At 45.0% G+C, this 20,242-nt stretch overlaps 1 protein-coding gene across 1 annotated transcript in view; it reads right to left on the bottom strand.

Moving 5' to 3' along the window:
• Positions 1-10,710: 10,710 nt before the first annotated feature.
• LRIG3 (leucine rich repeats and immunoglobulin like domains 3) overlaps positions 10,711-20,242 on the bottom strand; it is a 52,199-nt gene continuing 42,667 nt past the window's right edge. Inside the window, exons 12-17 of the mRNA XM_045289000.1 lie at positions 18,252-18,593; positions 16,623-17,075; positions 15,223-15,381; positions 12,625-12,768; positions 12,261-12,527; positions 10,711-11,381 (exon numbers count right to left, since the gene is read on the bottom strand). Of these exons, the coding sequence (XP_045144935.1) occupies positions 11,134-11,381; positions 12,261-12,527; positions 12,625-12,768; positions 15,223-15,381; positions 16,623-17,075; positions 18,252-18,593 (1,613 nt within the window). The 3' untranslated portion in view covers positions 10,711-11,133. The remainder of the gene's footprint in view (positions 11,382-12,260; positions 12,528-12,624; positions 12,769-15,222; positions 15,382-16,622; positions 17,076-18,251; positions 18,594-20,242) is intronic.

Below are 20,242 nucleotides of genomic sequence, written 5' to 3'. Positions count from 1 at the left end.
CACTGTGATGATAAAGGAAGTTGCCCTTGGTTTGTACCCCTAAACAATTCTGGGACCTGGCAACAGTGCCCAACATGGGCTTCTTGTGCTGAGTTGGCAGCAGCAGCAGCAGCAGCAGCAGCATAAACTTGGCTCTTTGGGTTAACACTTGTGAGGTTGCTTACTCTGAGAGCAAGGAAAGTGAGCAGCTCTGGGATGGTGCATAAACTGCAAATAATCCCAAGGGCTTGTTGTTTGGTTGGAGGATTGATAGTTCATCCCCAAACAACAAAGCAGCAAGATATTTAGGCCATCGCTGGAGGCAGGTGGGTAGCAGTGGACTAGTTAAAGCACTCTTCTGTCTTCTTCTATTGTAGCAGCAAAGGTAGCTGGGAGTGAGACTGGTGGGAGAGAAGATAGAGTAGAGGAGACTAAATAATGAGGAGTGGGGCATATATGCATTTAATGTCCACCATTCATTCTGTGAAATAAAGCATTGTGTGATTCGCATGTAGTCTAAACATCAAATTAAAACCTTCTGGGAACCTGCTACCAGTTGCCCTTGTTGTTGCTGCTACTGCTACTGCTGAGGCTCCTGGCAGTGTCCAGAGGAGCAGGCAGCAGTGGCTGAGAGTGTGGCTTTAAGAACAGAGGCAAACTCATGCGTCCAGACCCAGAGCCATGCCCTCTGCCTTCCTGCCTGTATCCCACTTGCTGTCCTATGCTACAAGAGTCTTGGGTTCAGGACTTTAAAACCACTTGAGGGAAATAATAAACAAAAGAAGAGTCGCTGTCCCTTTAAAAAAAAGAAAAGCAAAAGAAGAAATCTTTTAGGATCATTCATGGCATGTAGAACTTTCCCTGTAGGTTTCCAAGCGTCTTTACTGGAGTAGAAAGCCTCATCTTTCTCCCAAAGAGCTGCTGACTTTGCAGTTACCAGCTCAAGAGCCTCCAAGGCTCTTCCACCCTGTCCTAGAAGGGTTGCTATAGGTCAGAACTGACTCAATGGCAATGGATTTGGGTTTTTGGTTTGGGCCTTTTCTAAGAAGTCCTGGTGGCACTGTGGTATAAGCATTGGCCTGCTAAGGGTAAGGTGGAAGGTTCAAACCCACCAGCACACAGTGGGAGGGAGATGAGGCTGTCTGCACCTGTGAAGATTTCATGTCTCAGAAACCATACAGAGAGTCACTTTGACTCACAATCCACTTGAAGGCATTGGGTTTGGGGCCTGGTCGGATTATGTTGATAATAAAAATATTTGGTGAATTAGAACTTTTGTAGTGAAAGTTGTAGGTTAAGGAATTTGTAAATATTTGTGAAATGCAGATAACCTATGAAGTATTGGTATCCTGAATGAAAGTCACAAACAATTAGCTCCATGAACACTAATGTAAACCTAACTGTGACTCACAAATATTAAAAAAATGTATTCGTCATTTTATCTTCATTATATATTACCTTCAGATCTGATATAATATCTTTAAAGCTAGTACACTGGGAATGAATCTAATGATATACTTAGGATATTTAGTATCTTTAGTGGAAGTATCCTAGTCAGAATTATACAAACACACATCTATGCATATATATAGATATCATAGCGTTAGCTAGATAAAATGTGAAATGAAAGAACATAAAAATAAAAGCAATTACTATCTTAGCAATAAGAATTCTTTCCCTCTACTTAGGCATCTTTCTGAAAATAAGACTATACATTAACATCAATTCAGATAGTAATATGTTTCCATACTTATGTCTCTAGGAGATTTTTATTCTTCCCATAAATAATTGAAATAGACTTGGACATAATGATGTCTGAAACTATGGAGAGAGAAGAGGAAATTTGACAGAGTAATGAGATTCTACTAAAAACATTCACACTTGGGTATATTCCAATATTAAATCTGCAATGAACTTGCTAGCACTGCCCCACTTATGTGTCCTGAAATCATACAACTTGGAAGACATCCTTTCATTTCAGTCACCTTTCAGAGTAATCTTGGGTTGTTAGTAACTTCTCAGGGAACCCTGGCTGCACAGCAGTTAAGCTGTCGAAAAGCTCCACAGAATAAAGCTGTGGACTTCTGCTTTCATAAAGACTGCGGCGCTGGAAACGGAGACTCTGTGACGCAGATCTACTCTGCGTTGTAGGTTTACTCTATGAGCTAGAGATGCTAAGAACTGCGGACAATATTAAAAGCAGCACAATATCTGCCTTGGAAGAGCTGACCAGAGAAAATAGGAGAGGACTACACTTCTCCCTTCACCCTTCACTCAAGTAAGACCTGGTTATTGTTGGGTGCCTCCTCAGAGCAATCTTATGTACAACAGGACACAAGACTGCCCGGTCCTGGGCCATCTTCACAATTGCTTGAGCCCATCGCTGCAGCCCCGGTGGCCATCCATTTCCTAAGGGCCTTCCTCTCTTCCACTGTCCCTCTACTTTACCAGACACGATAAACTGCTCCAGGGACTGCTCTGTCCTGACAGCGTGTCCAAAGAATGTAAGACGAAGTATCACCACCCTTGCCTCTAAGGGGCACTCTGGCCACACTTTTCCAAGACAGATTAAGTTGCTCACACTGGAAGAGGGGTCTGGTAGAACCACATGAATCACGAGTGGTTCCATCATTAGCCATTAAAATGCAGTGGAACATTTAAGTCACAGCATGCGTGACCTGCTGGGGTCCATGGCGGGAGGCAGGGTGGGCGGACAGGGTACAGTGATGTGCCTCCTTTAATTTCTCCCATGGAACTGAGCACGCACGCCTGACCATGGTCTTTTCTTTGACGCTTTCCCAAACAACGAGTGCTCTAATTCCTTCTGGCGGCGTAGCCTGTGCGCATTCAAATATTTGACCGCCTGTTTTTCTTTTTTTCCTTTCACTCCATCGTACACACACACAGACACACACACACACACACACTCCACAAAAACTTTTTGTTCTGAATTGGACGGACGCAGGTCCAGTTTCCACTCCCTAAAAGTGCTGTGGTTGAATTAAAGCACAAGCTCCCTGGGTCAATCACCTAGGGAGCGCTGTAGATATCGGGGAAACATTTTATTTACGACTCCACTTCCCACCTGTGCGGACCTGGCATGTAATTGACAGCAATACTGAAAGTGTTATAACCAGCACCGCAGAAATACCATGTTCTCCTGAGCTGCATTATCATGAAACATTTGTCAGGCAGCCAGTTACCGTGTCAGCCCCTAATGGATGTATATTAGCATCCGTAGGCATGAGGTGGGGTGAGTGTAGGGGAACCTGGGCCCACTTCAAACTACCCAGTGGAGGAATTTCATGTGGACATGAGAGATTTACAAACAGAAATGGAAATAAGCACTGTACGTTCCCTTTTCTTTTTGGCTCATTTTTATGCAATGTGTTTAAAATTATAGCTGTTAACAAAGTCTTTATCAACTTTAGGTTAGCCTCTCCCCATCACTCCAACACATGGCCATAGAGAACAGCTGGCCTCTGGTAAGGACTCTCCCTTTTCCTGTGAGGAGGGAGGAATAAAGAAACAAAAAGCCTTCAAAATGTTCTCCTCTGACAGTTGTCATTGACAACCAACAATAGTTAGTGTTTATGACTTCTTTGTTCCTCCTTTAGACTCCGCTCTGCCTGGCTTAGAAAAATAAATCTCTATTACTGATTGAGAAACACCTGGACTGAGGTTAGGTCCAGGTTGATGGAACCTAAGGAACTCAAGAGGGTGGATCACTGGTGGGAAAGCACCCGACACTCAGTAAGGGCAGCATGTTTTCTTGGGCACAGGTGGCTGATCCAAGAGTTCTCACATTAACAGTGGGGCACCCAGAATGCTTGGTCCAACAGGACTTTTGAAGTATTGTCATCTTTAATAGGAAGCCCCATCCCTGACACTCTTGGGCCCACTCCACATTTGGACATGGTCTAGCTTCTCTTGGCAGGGGAGTTGGAATGCTTGGTTACACTGGCTATCTTCCAGCTGCTGGGGCAACATTGCTATTTAAGGAGTGGGCCATGAACGAAGCCTCCAAGGCGACTGTAAAAGAGGGGGAGGGGGGGGGAGAAAAGCAAAATGAGAGGAACTAGACAAATGTCAAGTGTCAGTGGAAACAAAAGTGTTTATCACAAAGTATTCTCATGGCCCTTGTGTCAATGCTGACTCAAGTGGCCCTTTAGGACAGGGAGAACGGCCCCTGCGAGTTTCTGAGACTGAAACTCTACGGAATCGCAAGTCTGGTTTTTCTTCCCAGGAGCAGCTGGTGGTTTCAAACTGCTGACTTTGTGCTTAGCAGCCCAACAGGTAGCCATTACGCCACGAGGTGTAATAAAAAGGACTGTAAATGTATCATCAAACGTGGAAATTGGGGAGTACTGATGATCTCGGAAAAAGCAATGTCAATTGAAGTAGAGCAACGCTCCTCTCTCTCTCTCTCTCTCTCTCTCTCTCAGTAGAAAGGCTCTAAGGATATATATATATATATTTTTTTTAATTGTATGTAAGACATCATGAATTTGACATTGTTGCAAATGGGAAACTCCTGCATTCCTATAACTATTTTTGAGCTTTGCTCTAAAAGAGAGTTAAGCTCCTTGGAAATAGTACAATCCTTTCAAGGCAAGCCTTTAAAGCTTTGTTAGGTAGCGCCGTGGTAATGTTGTCCTATTATTGAGGCAATGTCCTTCTAAGTACTCTCCTCAGCACCCTGGGTAATGAGTGAGGTTTCTGCTCTGGCTCGGGGAACTAATTAGGCCCCTGCGCAGGCATCAAGGTTACTCCTGCCACATGGCTCTTTCCGAGTTCTTGAGTCACTGCTCACATGCCCATGCTGATCATCACTCGTCTACGGGCCGGAGGGCACCCTCTGCCATTCTCTGGACTACTCTATCTGTGGGATTAGCTTGGCGCTCTTCTCCCCTAGTGGCCAAGGTTTCAGACTCCAGCTCTGTCTCCTTGATTCAGAGCTGGGCCTCCCTTTGGCTCTTCCTCCCAAGACCACCGCCTGGAATCAAAGCTCATCGTACTTGTTTCCTCTTCCCAGCGGTCACTGTCCTGTGCTGCCTCATAGCTAACGTATAAGAGCTATGCTTCCAGGATACTACGGTTTAAAACAGTCTTCTTTTCTAAAAACAATGGCTTTACACAACCAATTCGTTTCCATGAAGAAGCTATTTTCAGACTCAAAAATTAGATCGTTTGTAATAAAGGTTTTAGAGTTATAATTGTAAAGCTAAAAAAAAACACACATCACTGGACAATTTCAGCTTCTGATCACAATGAGACTTTGCACAGATTTAATGCCTTTTATTGTTCCTATTATCAATATTATTACCATCAGCAGAGAGATTCTTCAATAATAGTACACATGCAGATGACACCCAAATTATAGATTACTTAAAGGAGATAAGTGTAACTGTTTTTCTCCGTAGAATCGATCATACTATAAGTTATACCATGAGAAAGGCAAATCACACCTTCTAATTAACAGATCACATAACCATCCGTTTTTATTGTGCCTTGCACCATAGGGAAATCAGTATTGATTTATCAAGGTAGTGCCCCAGGTGAGAAGAAAGACTCCTTCAGTGATTCCAGCCATGCTGCACTCAGTTTCAGTACCTTTAGTATCACAACACCTCTCCCATTGCTGGCACGTGGCTAGTGCTCATGTTTTGTTTTAAGAGTCCTTAAAACACATTTGCACAAATACAAATTCACCAAATCCATTCTCAAACCAATATTTGAACTGAGTCTTACAAGATGAATGAGAGGTATGAAATAGCGCCCAAACCAGAAAATACAGTCCGTGGTTTTCCATGTGTGCGCACGGGGCTTCCGTGGAGAGTAACAGAGATCTGACTGCAGAGAAAGCAGGCACACTTTCCTTTTTAATTTTTCTCTTCAACCTATAAACACGGGCATAAAGGTCCTCTAAAATAACAGCCACTTGCTTAATGGATAAACCAATAAACCTTAATAAACCAAAATCGTATTAAATGGAGAGGCTGGTGGTTTTGAACTACTGACCTTGTGGTTCGCAGCCCAATGACTAAACACTACACCACCAGGGCACTTCCACAACATCAATAGGACTGGTGATATGATTAAACAAGAAACAACAACAAAAGCAAAATGAACACCAAACCCACTGCAGTCAAGTTGATTTTGAGCCTTGGCGATCCTGCAGGGCAGAGAATAGCAGCCCAGAGGGCATGCTAGGCCAGAAAGCTTTCCTGTAAAGCAGAGGGACAGCGCTTTCTCACACAGGGAAGCTGGCAGGTTCAAACCACCACACTTTCAGGAAACAGCCAAGTGCTTAACTACTGTGCCACAAAAGCCCTTTGATTAAACGAGAAAGGAAGTAAAAAGAACTGGAATTGTTTGGGGATGCAGGTGGAAAGAACAGGTATCCGGGGACTTATTGAGTGAAGTGCAAGTAACACTTGTAGGTAAAGCAGTTCAAGTAGAAAGCAATGATTTGAAGAGGCAAAATCAGTGCCAACTACAGGGCCCCCACTAAACCATGGCATTTAACACATGTGTTACAACTGTTTATTAACGGGCCTGATTCCTGCTCCAGCTGCAAATTAGAACAAGAGTATTGAAGGGTCTGCTTCCTGTTTCAGCTCATAGTTAGAATGAGGACAGTCTCACTCATTTTCACAGCAGTCATGCCAAATATATAATCAGTTGTATATGAAAAATGTTTAAAGAAAAACTATGTGTTGTTATTAAATTTCAACTGACTTGTAGATTGGTCAAAATCAAGCCCCATGCAGAAATCTTATAATAGTCAAAATGATAAGGGAGTGGGAATTAGTGGGAGTTATATTCAAAACTGATTTTAAAGGTTCATTAAAAGCCAAAAATCAACCATAAAACCCAACAAAAGCATATGAAAAATTGAGACAATTAATGAAGAAATTCAAGAATAATATTGCAGATGTGAATTTAGCTTAAAAAGGTAATCAAGACAAAAATTACAAATTAATATTGATCAAAACTTTCATGTATTCATCAATTTAAATTCTCATATGGGAGAATATGGAATCACAAGGTCTGTTTGGATCCATGACACTAAACAGTGATTATGAATGGAAAATGGACTTAAATGTTTGTAATAGTAAGACTGGATTGATAAAATGCTCATATTCCAATCCATAATGGACTGTCATCGATCAGAAAATACCTCATGAGATATCAAACATCTTTACTCAAAGCCACTCCAGCTCCAAATAGCAAATGGTCCAAATGATTGGGATAATTCAGCTAATATGTATGGGCAAATAGCTCTATATTCTAGTACTCTTATTATACATTGTTCTAAGAAATGCCCTGTGTTAAAGTTAAGTCTGGCAACTGAATATTTTTGGATAATTGCAATGATTCCACTCATGAAGAACCCATAGCCCTTTCTAAAGACTCTAATACTTCGGGCAGAGAGTGTGGTCATTGAATGTGTTCAGACTTTGAATCAAACGTATTGCCATCCCATCGAGTCCATTCTGACTCATAGCAACCCTACAGGGTCACGTAGAACGCCTCTGGGGTTTTCTGGGGCTGTAGATCTCGCAGGGAGCATAAAGCCTCATCTTTTTCCCATCAAGTGAGTGGTTAGTTTGGCTTTCTGTTCTTGTGATTAGCAGCCCAAGCTTTAGCCCACTCTGTCTTGGTTCCTTGTGTTCAAAACGCAACTCACTGCCATCGAGTCCATCCCGACTCCCATTGACCGTTGTATCTAACTTGGACGGAACTGTCTCTGCAGGCTTCTGAGACTGGCACTCTCTGGGCGGAGAAAGCTGGTCTTCTCCCACACGAGTGGTTGGGAGTTTCCAACTGCTGACCCTTCGGTGAGCAGCCCAACACCTAACACGCCACCAGGACCCCTGTTCATAGGTGATAAAAAGAGTGAATGCTGATTTTCCTATTCCACAAACTCAATCACTGCAGATTCCAAGAGTGGAAGTGCCAGAAGGGGCAGTCTGCCATAGCAGTTTGATCCTTGTTCCCCCGAAAGGCACCCACGCAGCACAACTGTCCCAACATTGGTCACGAAGGACGACTTCTCTAACACAAAATCGAATGCACTGACCCCGCAGGTGTGTACGAATACCAAACCACTCTCCTTCTGTCTTTAAACTATGGTTGGGCCTCTCCTTAGAAATAATTTGTGGCGTCCTTCCGCATGAAGGCTATGAAAATAAACTGTAGATATTCCACAGAGCTCATATCCATAACATGGGACCACAGGCAAGGGGTCCTCCTCTTCCATTGTCTTCAAATACAGGTAAGGTCTCATACAAAGTTTCTGAGCCTTCCTCCTCCGGATAAACCGAAGACTATGACAGGTATCTTCATTCGACTTTCTTGCTTATGTCCATGTTATTCTAGAACACTCTAATATGGACTATTCAGGAGCCCTGCTGGTGGGGTGGTTGGGCGTTGGGCTGCAATCTGTATGGTCAGCGGTTTGAAACCCCCAGCAGCACTGTGAAGAAAGACGGGGCTTTCTACTCCCATAACAAGTGCAGTGTCGCTATGAGAGAGTGCTGACTTGATGGCGGTGGGTTTGTATTTGAATATTGACTGTATCCATATGATTAAGCCAAGTGAGTCTCCAAATTATATATATTTAAGCTCTTCCTGTTCTCTCAATGATATCTAATCCGTTTCAGGGCCCAAGCAGCACAAGAGTGTAAACATCACCTTGCTGTAGAGTGACTCTCGTTTTTGAATTGTCAGTGTTGATCAAACCTTTTGTACATAAACCCGGAAAAAGCACTCCCGAAGACATTCCTCATCACTGGCTGAGGCCCATATTGAGTTTGCATCACACCTGACAATAATGGGAACAATGTACTCATTTTCCAAACTCTGGCAATATGATGAAGACACGAAGTGACACCTCTGCCCCAGTCACTGGTGGGGCCAGGGCGGATCAGCTTCCTGTGTTGGACTCTTGACACCTAAATTAAGGAAGGAAGTCCTATAGCAATCTGGGTTCCAGGTTCCTGGATGTCAAACCACAAGCTCTCACCTGACAAAGCAGGGGAACGTTACCAGAAGACGTGCTCTACAAAGGAGCGCTTTCCCCGTAGCAGCTTTCACGTTAGTTCAAAGACCTGACAAAAGCCTGGCTTCATACCTTCAACGGTTATATTTTAAAACGTCACTTGCTATCTGTTAACTCCTTTCATGCCCATTGATCGTGGGCAAGGGGGGTTTGTTTCCAACTTCAGATATGAACAAAGACTGGCTCAAGAAAAAAGCATGTAGTTTCATCACCTGAGTTATTAACCTTGGTGTGCTCCATTTGACTCAAACCACTTAGTTTTGAAAATATAATTGCAAGGGGGCAAAAAAAGAAAATATAATTGCGTTCACATTTCTGTGTATATATGCCAGTCATCTAATGATATCTTCACCTAAATACAGCTGAAAAAGGTGTTTTAAACAGTGTTCATGTCACTAAGTAATAGATTTTATACTTAGCTTTTAATGAAGTTGAGCTGTGATGACCAAATTAGGAAAATAATCTACTTACTCTTAAAACAAAAGAAAGTAAGAGTATGTTAGAAATAGCATTTATATAAAAACTTATTCAGAAAATATGAAAAACTTGGTATGAACCGAAAGGAATGCTGGCAGCACCCCATTCTAGCCTGGAACAGTGAATGAACACCGCCCTCTCCCCACACACACACCAGCCTGTCCCCCACCCCCCCACTTTGGTCCAGCTATTACAGCTACTAGAACTGTCCAATGTGCCACTCTCTAGTCACGGTAGCGGGAATGGTGAATGTGAAGCCATCAGGAAATACACAGGTATTCTCTCACAGAAGATGCTACTATGATTAGGAGAACCTAGTCTGAGTCGTGATGTCAGCAAAGGGCTTTGTGTGGTACTGCACCACAGGTAACAGCTGAGCTGCTTTGCTGATCGCGTTAGGAATGAATTCACGGAGTGGGGAGCTAACAATGAATACAAGAAAGAAGAAAACGTTCAGAAATGGGCTGTCGTGATTGCATAGCTCTTAATATGGTTGAATGATTAAATTATACAATGTTAATTATATGCCAATAAAACTATTTTTTCAAAAAGGAGAGAAGCACAGGAAATATAATCAGTTCTCACTTTCAATGTTCTCCCAGTATAAAAATAATATGCAGTGTCCAAGTAATGTGGGGATAAGGAAGTGGAGATTTCTCTTCAATAGTTCAACAAACTGGGGGGAGCGGGGAGGGAGGGGAAAAATGAGGACCTAATGCCAGGGGCTTAAGTGGAGAGGAAATGTTCTGAGAACGATGAGGGCAATGAATGTACAAATGCGCTTTACACAATGGATGTACGTATGAATTGTGATGAGTTGTATGAGCCCCTAACAAAATGATTAAAAAATATATAGTTCAACAAACTTATTTTTAATGTTTAAGCTTAGTATGGATATCTGCAATAAAAAGCATGCTAATATCAAATGGAACTAATGTTTTTTGACTCCTTGTAGGTCCTTCTGGTTCACAGTATGTTCTCACCTGCCCTAATCTGACGTGGATTTGTATTACAACAACCCCTGCATTTTCACTTGTATTTTAATGGGCTACACATAATTTTCATTCTGTTGAGATATAATAATGTGAGATTAAGCTAGAAGTGTCTGAAAAACAAAAAATATAATAATAAGTGTAGCCAGGACACACTTTGATTTAGAATTTGTTATTGTATAAACAGGGGCGAGATAAAAATGACACATTTTATTAAATGTAATGTGTAAAATAAAATGAAGGGACCTCTAATCAGAAAAAGGTACAAGATGGGTATTATTTAAAATGCTTTAGTACTCATTTTCAATAAAAAGAAATCTGGCATTATAAAAATACATAAAATAGTCATGGGATTTATACCATTAATTTACATAACATACTTCTTTTTTGCTTAAAACAAAGTCATAAAATATTTTTAAGTGATAGTCTTATATGACAGTCATTCCCTGTATAAAATCTTTATAACTTTTTTGGTAATCTTGGTTCATCTGTATAAATAAGGCAGTTTGTCCTCTTATAATTCATAGCTCCATTTAAAAACATAGGGTTTTCTTTCTTTTAAATACAAGTCCACTTGAGGTAGTATGTGAAATGAGTTCTTTGATCCTCCCGTTCAGTCTATGTGTCCAAGCCATAAGACTGAAAACTTGGAGTCCTGTAGTTTTCTAAGGTCTGTGTATAGGAACATGTGTGATTTTCTTCCTGAAAATCTGTCCTTTCAAATTTCCCATCATCCTCGGCTTCAGAGTCCAAGTCTGGGGAATCGTGAGCCTTCAAGAGAAAGGCTACTGGCTGACAGTTTGATGGCTGCCCACAGCCTGAAAAGGCATCCAGGTGAGGTTTCCTCAGAGGCTTTCCAAATGTACCTGAAAGAAAGAAACCCTTTGAGTGCAGGCATCCTGTGCTAAGATATAATCCAACAAGACCTATTTCAGATGAGGCAGCATGCTATATATTGCTATAAACCTGAAATATGCATCTTACACACGTTCAATTATTGTATAACAATATGTTTTAAAAGTTGTCATGGAGTTGATTCAGACTCATAGCAAGCCCATATGTTTTAGAGTAGAACTGTACCCCGACCTTTGCAGAGGTTGATTTCTTAGAGGTAGATGTCCAGGCCTTTCTGCTGCAATGTCTACGGGGAGGTTCCACCTGCCAACCTTGTGGTCAGCAGCCCAGTGCTATTTGTATTACCCATGAACTCCTCCAGCCAGTTTTGAACAGCAGCTCACACTTCCAGGCTCACGTCCCACCGCCAACCATGGTCCGGCTTGTCTGACTGGCCGCTGTTGCTAGGTAGGATGCTGTTTTCCACCCTTCTGCTGTGGATGCAGTTATAAGCCACCAGACACACCAAACCACAATCATGCCGCGTACCCAACTCCACCCGAAAGGCCGTTGTAGTCCAAAACCACTTTTTCCACATGGCTGACAAGCTGAGCTCTTAAGTCATTCCCAAAGACCTGCTCTAGACTATACCACACACAGTGTCCCTCAGACAGCTCCTAAGGCTGCCTCCATTAGGGATGAAAGGCAGCATCGCGTCAAATCAACCCCACCTCTGCCTTTGCTTTCAGAAACAGTTATGCCAACTAATTGGATGTTGTGATTACAATGTAGGAACAAAAAATAACCCTTCCAAGAGTTTGGCATCCACAGCCCTTGTGGCTTCGCTAGATGAAACCGTTGAGTGTGGATTGGGCCTTGGTAAAAGTTAACTCATGATTTAATGAACTTACCCATGAGAGAGTGAGTTGTTGCCACGGACGTTGCTTCTGGTGTTGTACTAAAATCTAAGGAGGCCTTGTTGAGACAGCCATTTCTCATTCCGGGCCCCTCACTTTGAGAGTAGACCAGCTTCCTGGCATGTGACGGCAGCCCTACCGCAGTGAGCCCATGGTCAAAGGTTTCCTCCACTGCGAGAGCATAGGGGGGACATTCCTGTTTCTTTAGGCAGCTGGGCTCATAGTGGTCCATTAGCGCTGTTCTCGGGTCGGGAGTGCAACCTTTTGAATTTGGGGGAATAGGAGAAAGAGAAAGATTTAGCACTTTCAACAAGGCCCCCTAGGAGACACAGCAGTCACTCGGGAGAACGTCACAGACCTGCATGATAGGCTTCAAAGGGATCTGAGCCATACATGTTCCCCTTCAAGTACGCGGGTCCCGAGGATCCCAGAAAAGGACACAGAAACGGATCCGTGGCAGCTTCCAGGTCGGCTTCGCTGCTGTTATCAATGTGGCAGGTCCCTTTAAAAAAGATCGTAATCTTAGCCACGGAGCCATTCGTGCTCATACCGTTCAACATTCTCTCCACCACCAGGTACTCAGAGAGGAAAGCGTTCGCTCGGTCATCATCTAAAAGGCACACGGGCAGGGACTTGCAGCTTTTGCACAAGCGCACAGACCGGGGCCCAGGGATGGAGACGGCTAAGGACTAGAGTACCCACTGGAAGGCTGGCGGGTGGAATCAGAGGGTCTCGGAAGAAAGGGCCTGAGGCTACCGCCTTGAAAAGCCAGTGGGGCGGGGGGCTTCTCTGACAACTCGACAACAAACAACGGATCATTTTGGTTTGGATTTGAGGCCTACGGAGTCCCTGGGTGGTGCAAAATGTGAAGTGCTTAGCGACCGAACCAAATGTTAATGTTCAGACCTAACCAAAAGGCTGTCACCGCCTGAACTCATCCAGAGATGACACAAAAGCAAGGCCAGGCGATCTGCTTCAGCCATGAGAGCCCCGCCGAGCAGCTCAACGTAGCACATGCAATTGCCCTGAGTTGTAATCAACTCAACAGCAAGTGGCGGTGGTGGTGGATGGATGCCTAACTGCATAGGCTGGTGACATCTTATGAAAGGACACATGACTAGCCATTGTGCTGGGTACGTTGGTCTTGTTTGCCAGTTCTACCTGGCTTTCAGGAGGGACTGATCTGTCACGAACCCCGCAGCTAAAGCAACTCAGATTTGAACCAAAACAAGGTACCCTCAACACTGCCCCTTTTCCTCTCTAAAGGTCACAAGAAACCAGCCCTGGGAGGGCCTTTTCATGCCAGGCTCAGAAATGCACTCAATCAGAGAAATCGTTCCACGCTGGCATTTGAGCCAAACATCACAGATAGAACCTGTTAGTCAGTTGTCCAGCCCTTGCTGGTATACATGGTTAACGTGCTGGGCTAGGAACTTAAAGGCTTACTGTTCAAGTCCACCCGGAGGCACGTTGGAAGCAAGGACTGATAACTGACTTTTGAACATCCATTGAAATCACACTGGAACACAGGTCTACTTTGACGCATCGGTGCTGACGAGTCTGGGGGCTGCACCAACCACTGGTGTTTTGGTGAACAGAGCAGATGAACGACAGGTGATATAAATAGAGTTAAAAGTGCCACGACGGGCCACCTGTCTGCGAAACAGAAACCAGAAGTAGGGCTAGTGAGCTCAGAGAGCAGCAAACCTGCCGAGGGTGGCTCAGCTCTGTGGAGCTCACAGCCCAGGGTGTTGCTGTGAGGGAACCCTCCTCTGGCCCTAGCATCCAGGCACCTTGGCACCATCATGGTCTGATACTCGTGTGGAGTCTTTTGCCGTGCCTATTTCGTAAACCCTGTGAGAGTCAAGCAAGCTTTGGTCTCTGCCCTGCAACCAGATGACTCTAACCAGGGCACTCATTTTTATTTTTAGCACTTCTCTGCTAACACTGTATCCTTCACTACTGCCTTGCCATGCACTCTGTAATAATTTGCTTGTCTCTGCACTGAGTAAATGACGTCACCGAGAACCAATCTGCTCGTCTCTTAACTACGGAGCCCGCCATAGAGAAGTTGTTTGATGTATGTTTGTGGGAAAATAGGGTAAAGCATTTTAAAACAACCCAAATCATTTCCATTCGTTTGAGTTCTTAATATATGCCACTCAGTGTATAGCAGATGTTCACATTGTCATTTCATTTCCAACAGCCCAAGAGACTGAGCTCTATAATTATCCCCAACACAAAAATAACAAACTCACTGCCAACGAGTCAATGCTGACTCACAGCGACCCTATAGGGCAGAGTGGAAATGTCCCTGTGTTTCTGAGATGGCAACTCTTTACAGAGTAGAAAGCCCAGTATGTTTCCTGAGGAACAGGTAGTGGTTTTGAACTGCTGACCTGGAGGTTAGCAGCCCAATTGGTAACCATTATATAACCCGGGCTTCTGTAAGTATGCCCAGTTGACACAGAAACTGAAGTTTATAAAGGTTAAGCAACTTGCTTATGGCTACACTAGGAGCAAGTGAGCAAAGAGGATCTTGAGCCAAGCCCATGTCCACACATTATACAGCCTTCAGCATCACTATTAAAACCAGAGTTCTTACAGCAACAGCCAGCATTAGACTTCTCAGAGACAATGATTCAACATCATGTGACTCCGAAGTCCATGTGTGAACCCAGGCAGCATTTAGGCAAGAAAAAAGCAAAAAGAAAACCCCAAGAATGTAAAGAAAACATTATATTGCATGGAAAAATTAAAACTTAACTGACGTGTTTGTTGGAAACAGAGATTTTTCTAGTGTTTAAGAGATGAGTAGACAGCAATGCAGTGTTAGCTTTAGGGCCAGGTCCTGAATAACCAGTGCATCTATTTCTAATGAAAGCTAAGGCCATCCTGAGCCTCCTACCATGCGGTTTCCAAACAACTAAAGTCCATGGTGACTGTAAGCACTTACCATTGCTGTCATGTGGTGCTAAGAAATATCCGCCTCCGGAAGTAGTGATGAACTGGTGGTGGCTTCCGCTTTCTGAGGAGACGTACCCATCCTGTCTGTCAGCTAACGTCCCCTGAGACGACAAGTAACTGGGGATATCCGCTGGCAAGTTTGTCTCGTCTGCAATCAAAGAACAGCACTTTAGTCAGCAAGAACACCTGGAATTGCCCAGAGGTGTCTCTGAGGAACTCAGCCTTCTGGCTCGTTTCTGCAGAAACCAAGTGGGCAGATGTGCTGGGGCAGAACCATCTTTGCCGGGTACTGTTCAGATCAAAGGAATTGGGGCTTTGCCCCGCTGGAGCATCACTGTGGGCTGATCACATCTTTGCATACTGTTGGATGGCCCTCTCAAATTTCAGAGATAAGCAGCTGTTTCAAAGGTTTGAGCACTTGTCACGGTGGGGTGGGTATGTAAGCAAGGAGCCCCACACGAGGGACGTGCCCACCGCACAGCAACCCACAATAAGTCAGTGCTGCAAATTAGCCACTGGGTGGTTTGAACCCATCCCATTCGAACCCACAGTAGAAAGCCCTGGTGATGTGTTTCCATAAAGATTACAGGCAAGGCCATCCTCCGGGGTAATTCTGCTGTCCCGTGGCACACAATGGCACAGAACAGCAGTCGCTCAGCTCGTGAATTCTGCTTGATTCTGCCACTGAAAACAACCCAAACTCACTGCCATCGGGTCCATGCCCAGGCAGAGCTTCCCTGGATAACAGGGCAGGGCTGCCCGGTGCATGTCCAAGACTCTGAGCCTTCACGGGAGTAGAAAGGCCTGTCGTCCACAGTGCCTGCCCAATACAGGGCAGCTTTCCAAAGCTTTTGGAAAAGTCTCATTATCTTTTAATCCCTCTTTCCACAAACTCTTTGAAGCCCCCTTGTATTATTAGTATGTGTTTGTACATATTAATCAAATCAGAAACCCTTCCCATGAATTATTATCGTCCTCCCTAGATGTGCGCAGATGCACACACGTTTATGTACACATGCACACATGTATATTTATACAAAGAAAAAGCTACTGCCAAGAATGACCCTCATGGGTCGGGGGAGAGGGCGGGGGCTGTTGGCACCCCACCATCACCTGTGAAGGAGAGCACTCCACTGTGGTCTGGACAATACCGCACAGCTGAGAGGCCATTCCGATGAGGTTTTTTAACAAAGAGTATTCATCTGTACAGACTGAGTTTCTTTAGGGGTGCTATTTTTAGCCAACGCGGTTTCTGCCACTTGAAACCAATGAGTCATCCTTCAGACACCGGCTCAGACGCAGCGAGAGCCACACATTCGGGAAGCCCAGTGCTGCGGGAGCAGCAGCACGCATGACTGCTGCGCGTGTGCCAAGCGTCTGTGCACACACCTGTGTTGGTGACGCTGCACTCTTCGTTCCTCCGCCTGGTGTGGTAGATGATGACCACCCACACGAGGGACGTGCCCACCACACAGCACACCACCGCGATGATCACAACGCCCACGGTGGCCCAACCGTCGTCGTCCAGCGAGGGGGCGGTCATCTGCGGGGAGTCGCAGGTGGGCGTGGGGATCACACTGAGGCGCACGTTGCCTCGCTCCGTGCCCAGGGTGTTTGACATTTCACAGGTGTACTTCCCGGCGTCGCCCACATCCGAATCCACTATAATCAGCAGCTGGTTGCCGGCCGCAAAAAAGTGCCTCTCGGTCACCACCAAGGGGCTATCATCCTTGGTCCAGTTCAGCCTCGGGGGAGGACTGCCCCCAGCAATGCACTGTAGGACGGCTGTTTCACCCTTGGTGACCGTTCGGTCCAGCAGGGGCCGTAGAAACGATGGTGTTTCTGAAATGACATTTTGGTAACGTTGGGTAAATGAGCTGTCACGAACGGTTGCCCATCTCAACATCCTTCACGTGTGTGGCTTAGTAACGTCAGTGTATGTGTCGTGTTGTGGACACGTCTGCTTTTGATTCCTTAAAGGAAGGTTCCTTAAAGGTAGCACAAATGGTTTGTGCTCAACTTGCCACGGAAAGGTTGGCAGTTTGACACCACCCAGTGGTGTCGATGATGAGAGGCCTGGTAGCCACTGGCTGCCAGAAAGATCACCACCACCACCAACGTATAGCGCAGCTGCACTTCCTCACACGTGAAGTCACTCTGTCGGGGACTGCCTGCGTAGCCAGGAGTTTGAATGAAATTAACCTGCCACAGGAGAAGAACTAGCACACGGTGCTCAAATTGGAGCCTCAAGTATCGATTCTTCCACAACTTGCTGAGCCTGTTTCTTTAGGAGTCTAAACACATAATAGGTGAAATTGCATTGCTCTGCCGTCTTTTGATCCACAGTGCCAGTCAAGGGTATGGACTGTGTTTTAATGCCACCCCCTCACTCCTCCTCCTGCCAAAGTTGGGGCACTGGCAGTGGAGGGAGTCGGCAAATCAAAAGTCTTACTTAAGCAGTTACAAAAAGAAAATGAAAATATACACAACCAATTTCACGTACAAGCTCATGTTGATGGATAGGTGTACGGGTGTGCATGTGTGTATTTGAACTGAACCTTTACAGAACCAGATGCCCAGGACTACATACAACTCTGAAAATAATTCACTAATTATTTGATGACTAAATGGATTATTTTAATTCTCTCAAAGGAACAAGCATAAGAAACCTATTGCACAGTTTTTCAAGCCTATTTTTGGATAATACTTTTAAAACACAGTCATTCTGGCTTGCAGTGTGCTGGACCGGAGGTCCCTAGGTGGCCTGTGATCAGCTACAGACACGAAGGTGGATGGATGCTCAAGCGCCCCTAGTGGTGGCATGGAAGAAAGGAAGCAGATTCATCCCCCCAACTACAGACTTTACCGTGGAATGAAGGCGCTCCCCAGCCCCCACACTCGCTCTCTCTAGGAAAGGACTACATCTTCATCTCTCAGATCTGTGGCTAATGGCTCACCTGGGTAAGAGAGTGTCTTTACGATGGGTGGGCACCACAGGATCTTAAAAGATGCACTTACCTAGGACAGTCAGAGTTGCGTTTGCAGAAATACTTCCGGCATTGTTTTGGGCTGTGCAGCTATAGACACCGATGTCCTCGATTTTCACATCCACGATAAAGAACACGTCATCCTCCGGCATGACATGCATGCGCCGCTCCCTCGCAGCGGGGAAGTCCGTGCCCCCGTCCTTCTGCCAGGCTATCTGGGGGGCCGGGTGTCCTCCCGCGGCACACTCCAGGCGTGCCATGGCGCCAGCGCGGATGGTGAGGTCCATGGGTGTCTTGGTGAACGAAGGAAGCACTGGCGTCAGAAAAAAACCCGAGGCGTTAGTGCCGTGGAGTTTTACAGGATCATAGTCACCTTTCCAACATTACAACACTCCAGCGGTACTGCTGAGGTCGGGGTTATTTCCGATTTAAGTACAAGGAAACCAGGGAGTCTTGTTCAAAGTTACAGAGGGAACTGACGCGGCCACCTCGGGGGTGAAGCACACATCGTCTGATTCTCAGACTGGCTGTTTCTGCAGTTTTCAGACCATCTCGACTTCCTTCGCTATTAACTGCAAGCTACAGCAAATTGCTCGCTTCATGAAATTTTGTTTAAAAGTTCTTTCCCATGCAAAACGTTAGGTATGTGTTTGACCCTGTAATGTTTCAGTCAAAATCGTACCAGGGTCCTGCAGTCATGTGTTGAATGATCATGTGCATGAATTATATCCCAAATCATCTATGGTGGCAAAGGGCTAAATGCTAATGCGCAGGCATCCGCAGAGTTACAAAGCGGGCCCATGCCGCACTGTATCTTTAAGAATGAAATCCTTGTCAGTTGATGGCCACTCTGATGCACCTGTTAGGCCTGGTTTTCAACATTTGCTGTATTTTTGTTTGTTTGTTCCTACTGGGGTTTATCTCAGATGTGTTTTTGTCATTGTTACCCTCTGAATTTGTTATATGTTTTTCAGTATATGAAAGCCAGGATTGATGGACCTATAGGGTCAGCAAGTAGAATACAGGTTTCTGGGGGTACAGAGGGGGTGGTGCTGGGGGTGTAAAAGGGAGCTGATGTCAAGGAGTTCAAGAAGGAAAAGAATATTTTGAAAATGATTGTGGGAGCAACTGTACAATACTGTTCGATGTGATTGATGTATGATATCTGTATTCATTCTCATAAAGTGATGTTTTAAAAAATCTTAAAATTAGAAAAAAAAGTATAGGTAAGTGGGAACAAGTGCATCCATTCTTACTTAGCCTGCCTTTCGTACAAGGGAAGCTGCAGCGCAGCAAGTGAAGGTGAGTGTGGAGAAGACTTGTTGCCAGTGGCTGTTTCGAAGTGTGGGCAAGCTGATAGCACGCAATGGGCAAAGGGGAATATTCCATAAGTTGGCTGTACCAGGTAGCTGTCTGTATAGTTAAAATTCTCTTATAAAATCTCTACGCCTGACACACAAAGTCAGTGGTGATATGCTTAACACTTGTTGTTAAGGTACCAGCAAGTCAATTCTGACTCACAGACTATCGGACCGAGTGGAACTGCCCCACAGGGTTTTCCCAGGCTGTCAGCTCAAGGGGAGCAGACTTCTAGGTCTTACCTCCTGCAGGGCAGCGGGGAGCTCCAAATACCAGCCTTTCGGTCGGCAGCTGAGCACTTTACCCATTGTGCCAGGAGGACTCACTTTATTAACACTAAACCAAAAAAACCACACCCACCACCATGGAACTCCTGACTAGATTCTGACTCACAGCAACCCTGTGTGACAGGACAGAAGTGCTCCTTCGGGATTCAGGTACCGTACATATTTATGGAGGCAGTCACCTTCAAATTTCTCCCTTGAAGTAGCTGGTAGGTTTGAACCACCAGCCCTGCATTTGCCAGCCCTGTGCTTAACCCAATGCACCACCAGGCCTCCTTTATTAATACTAGATGGCCTTTAATGAAGACACCCTGGTGGCACTGTGGGGAGCACTAACCATAAGATCGGTGATTCAAACCTACCAGGACTCTGGGGTGAA

The sequence above is a fragment of the Echinops telfairi genome, unplaced genomic scaffold (genome assembly GCF_000313985.2).
Source record: "Echinops telfairi isolate 266 unplaced genomic scaffold, ASM31398v2 ScPeMD7_2;HRSCAF=8, whole genome shotgun sequence".
Lineage (NCBI taxonomy): Eukaryota > Metazoa > Chordata > Mammalia > Afrosoricida > Tenrecidae > Echinops > Echinops telfairi.
Note: the sequence above shows the minus strand (reverse complement) of the source record. Positions and strands in the feature narration are given on the sequence as shown.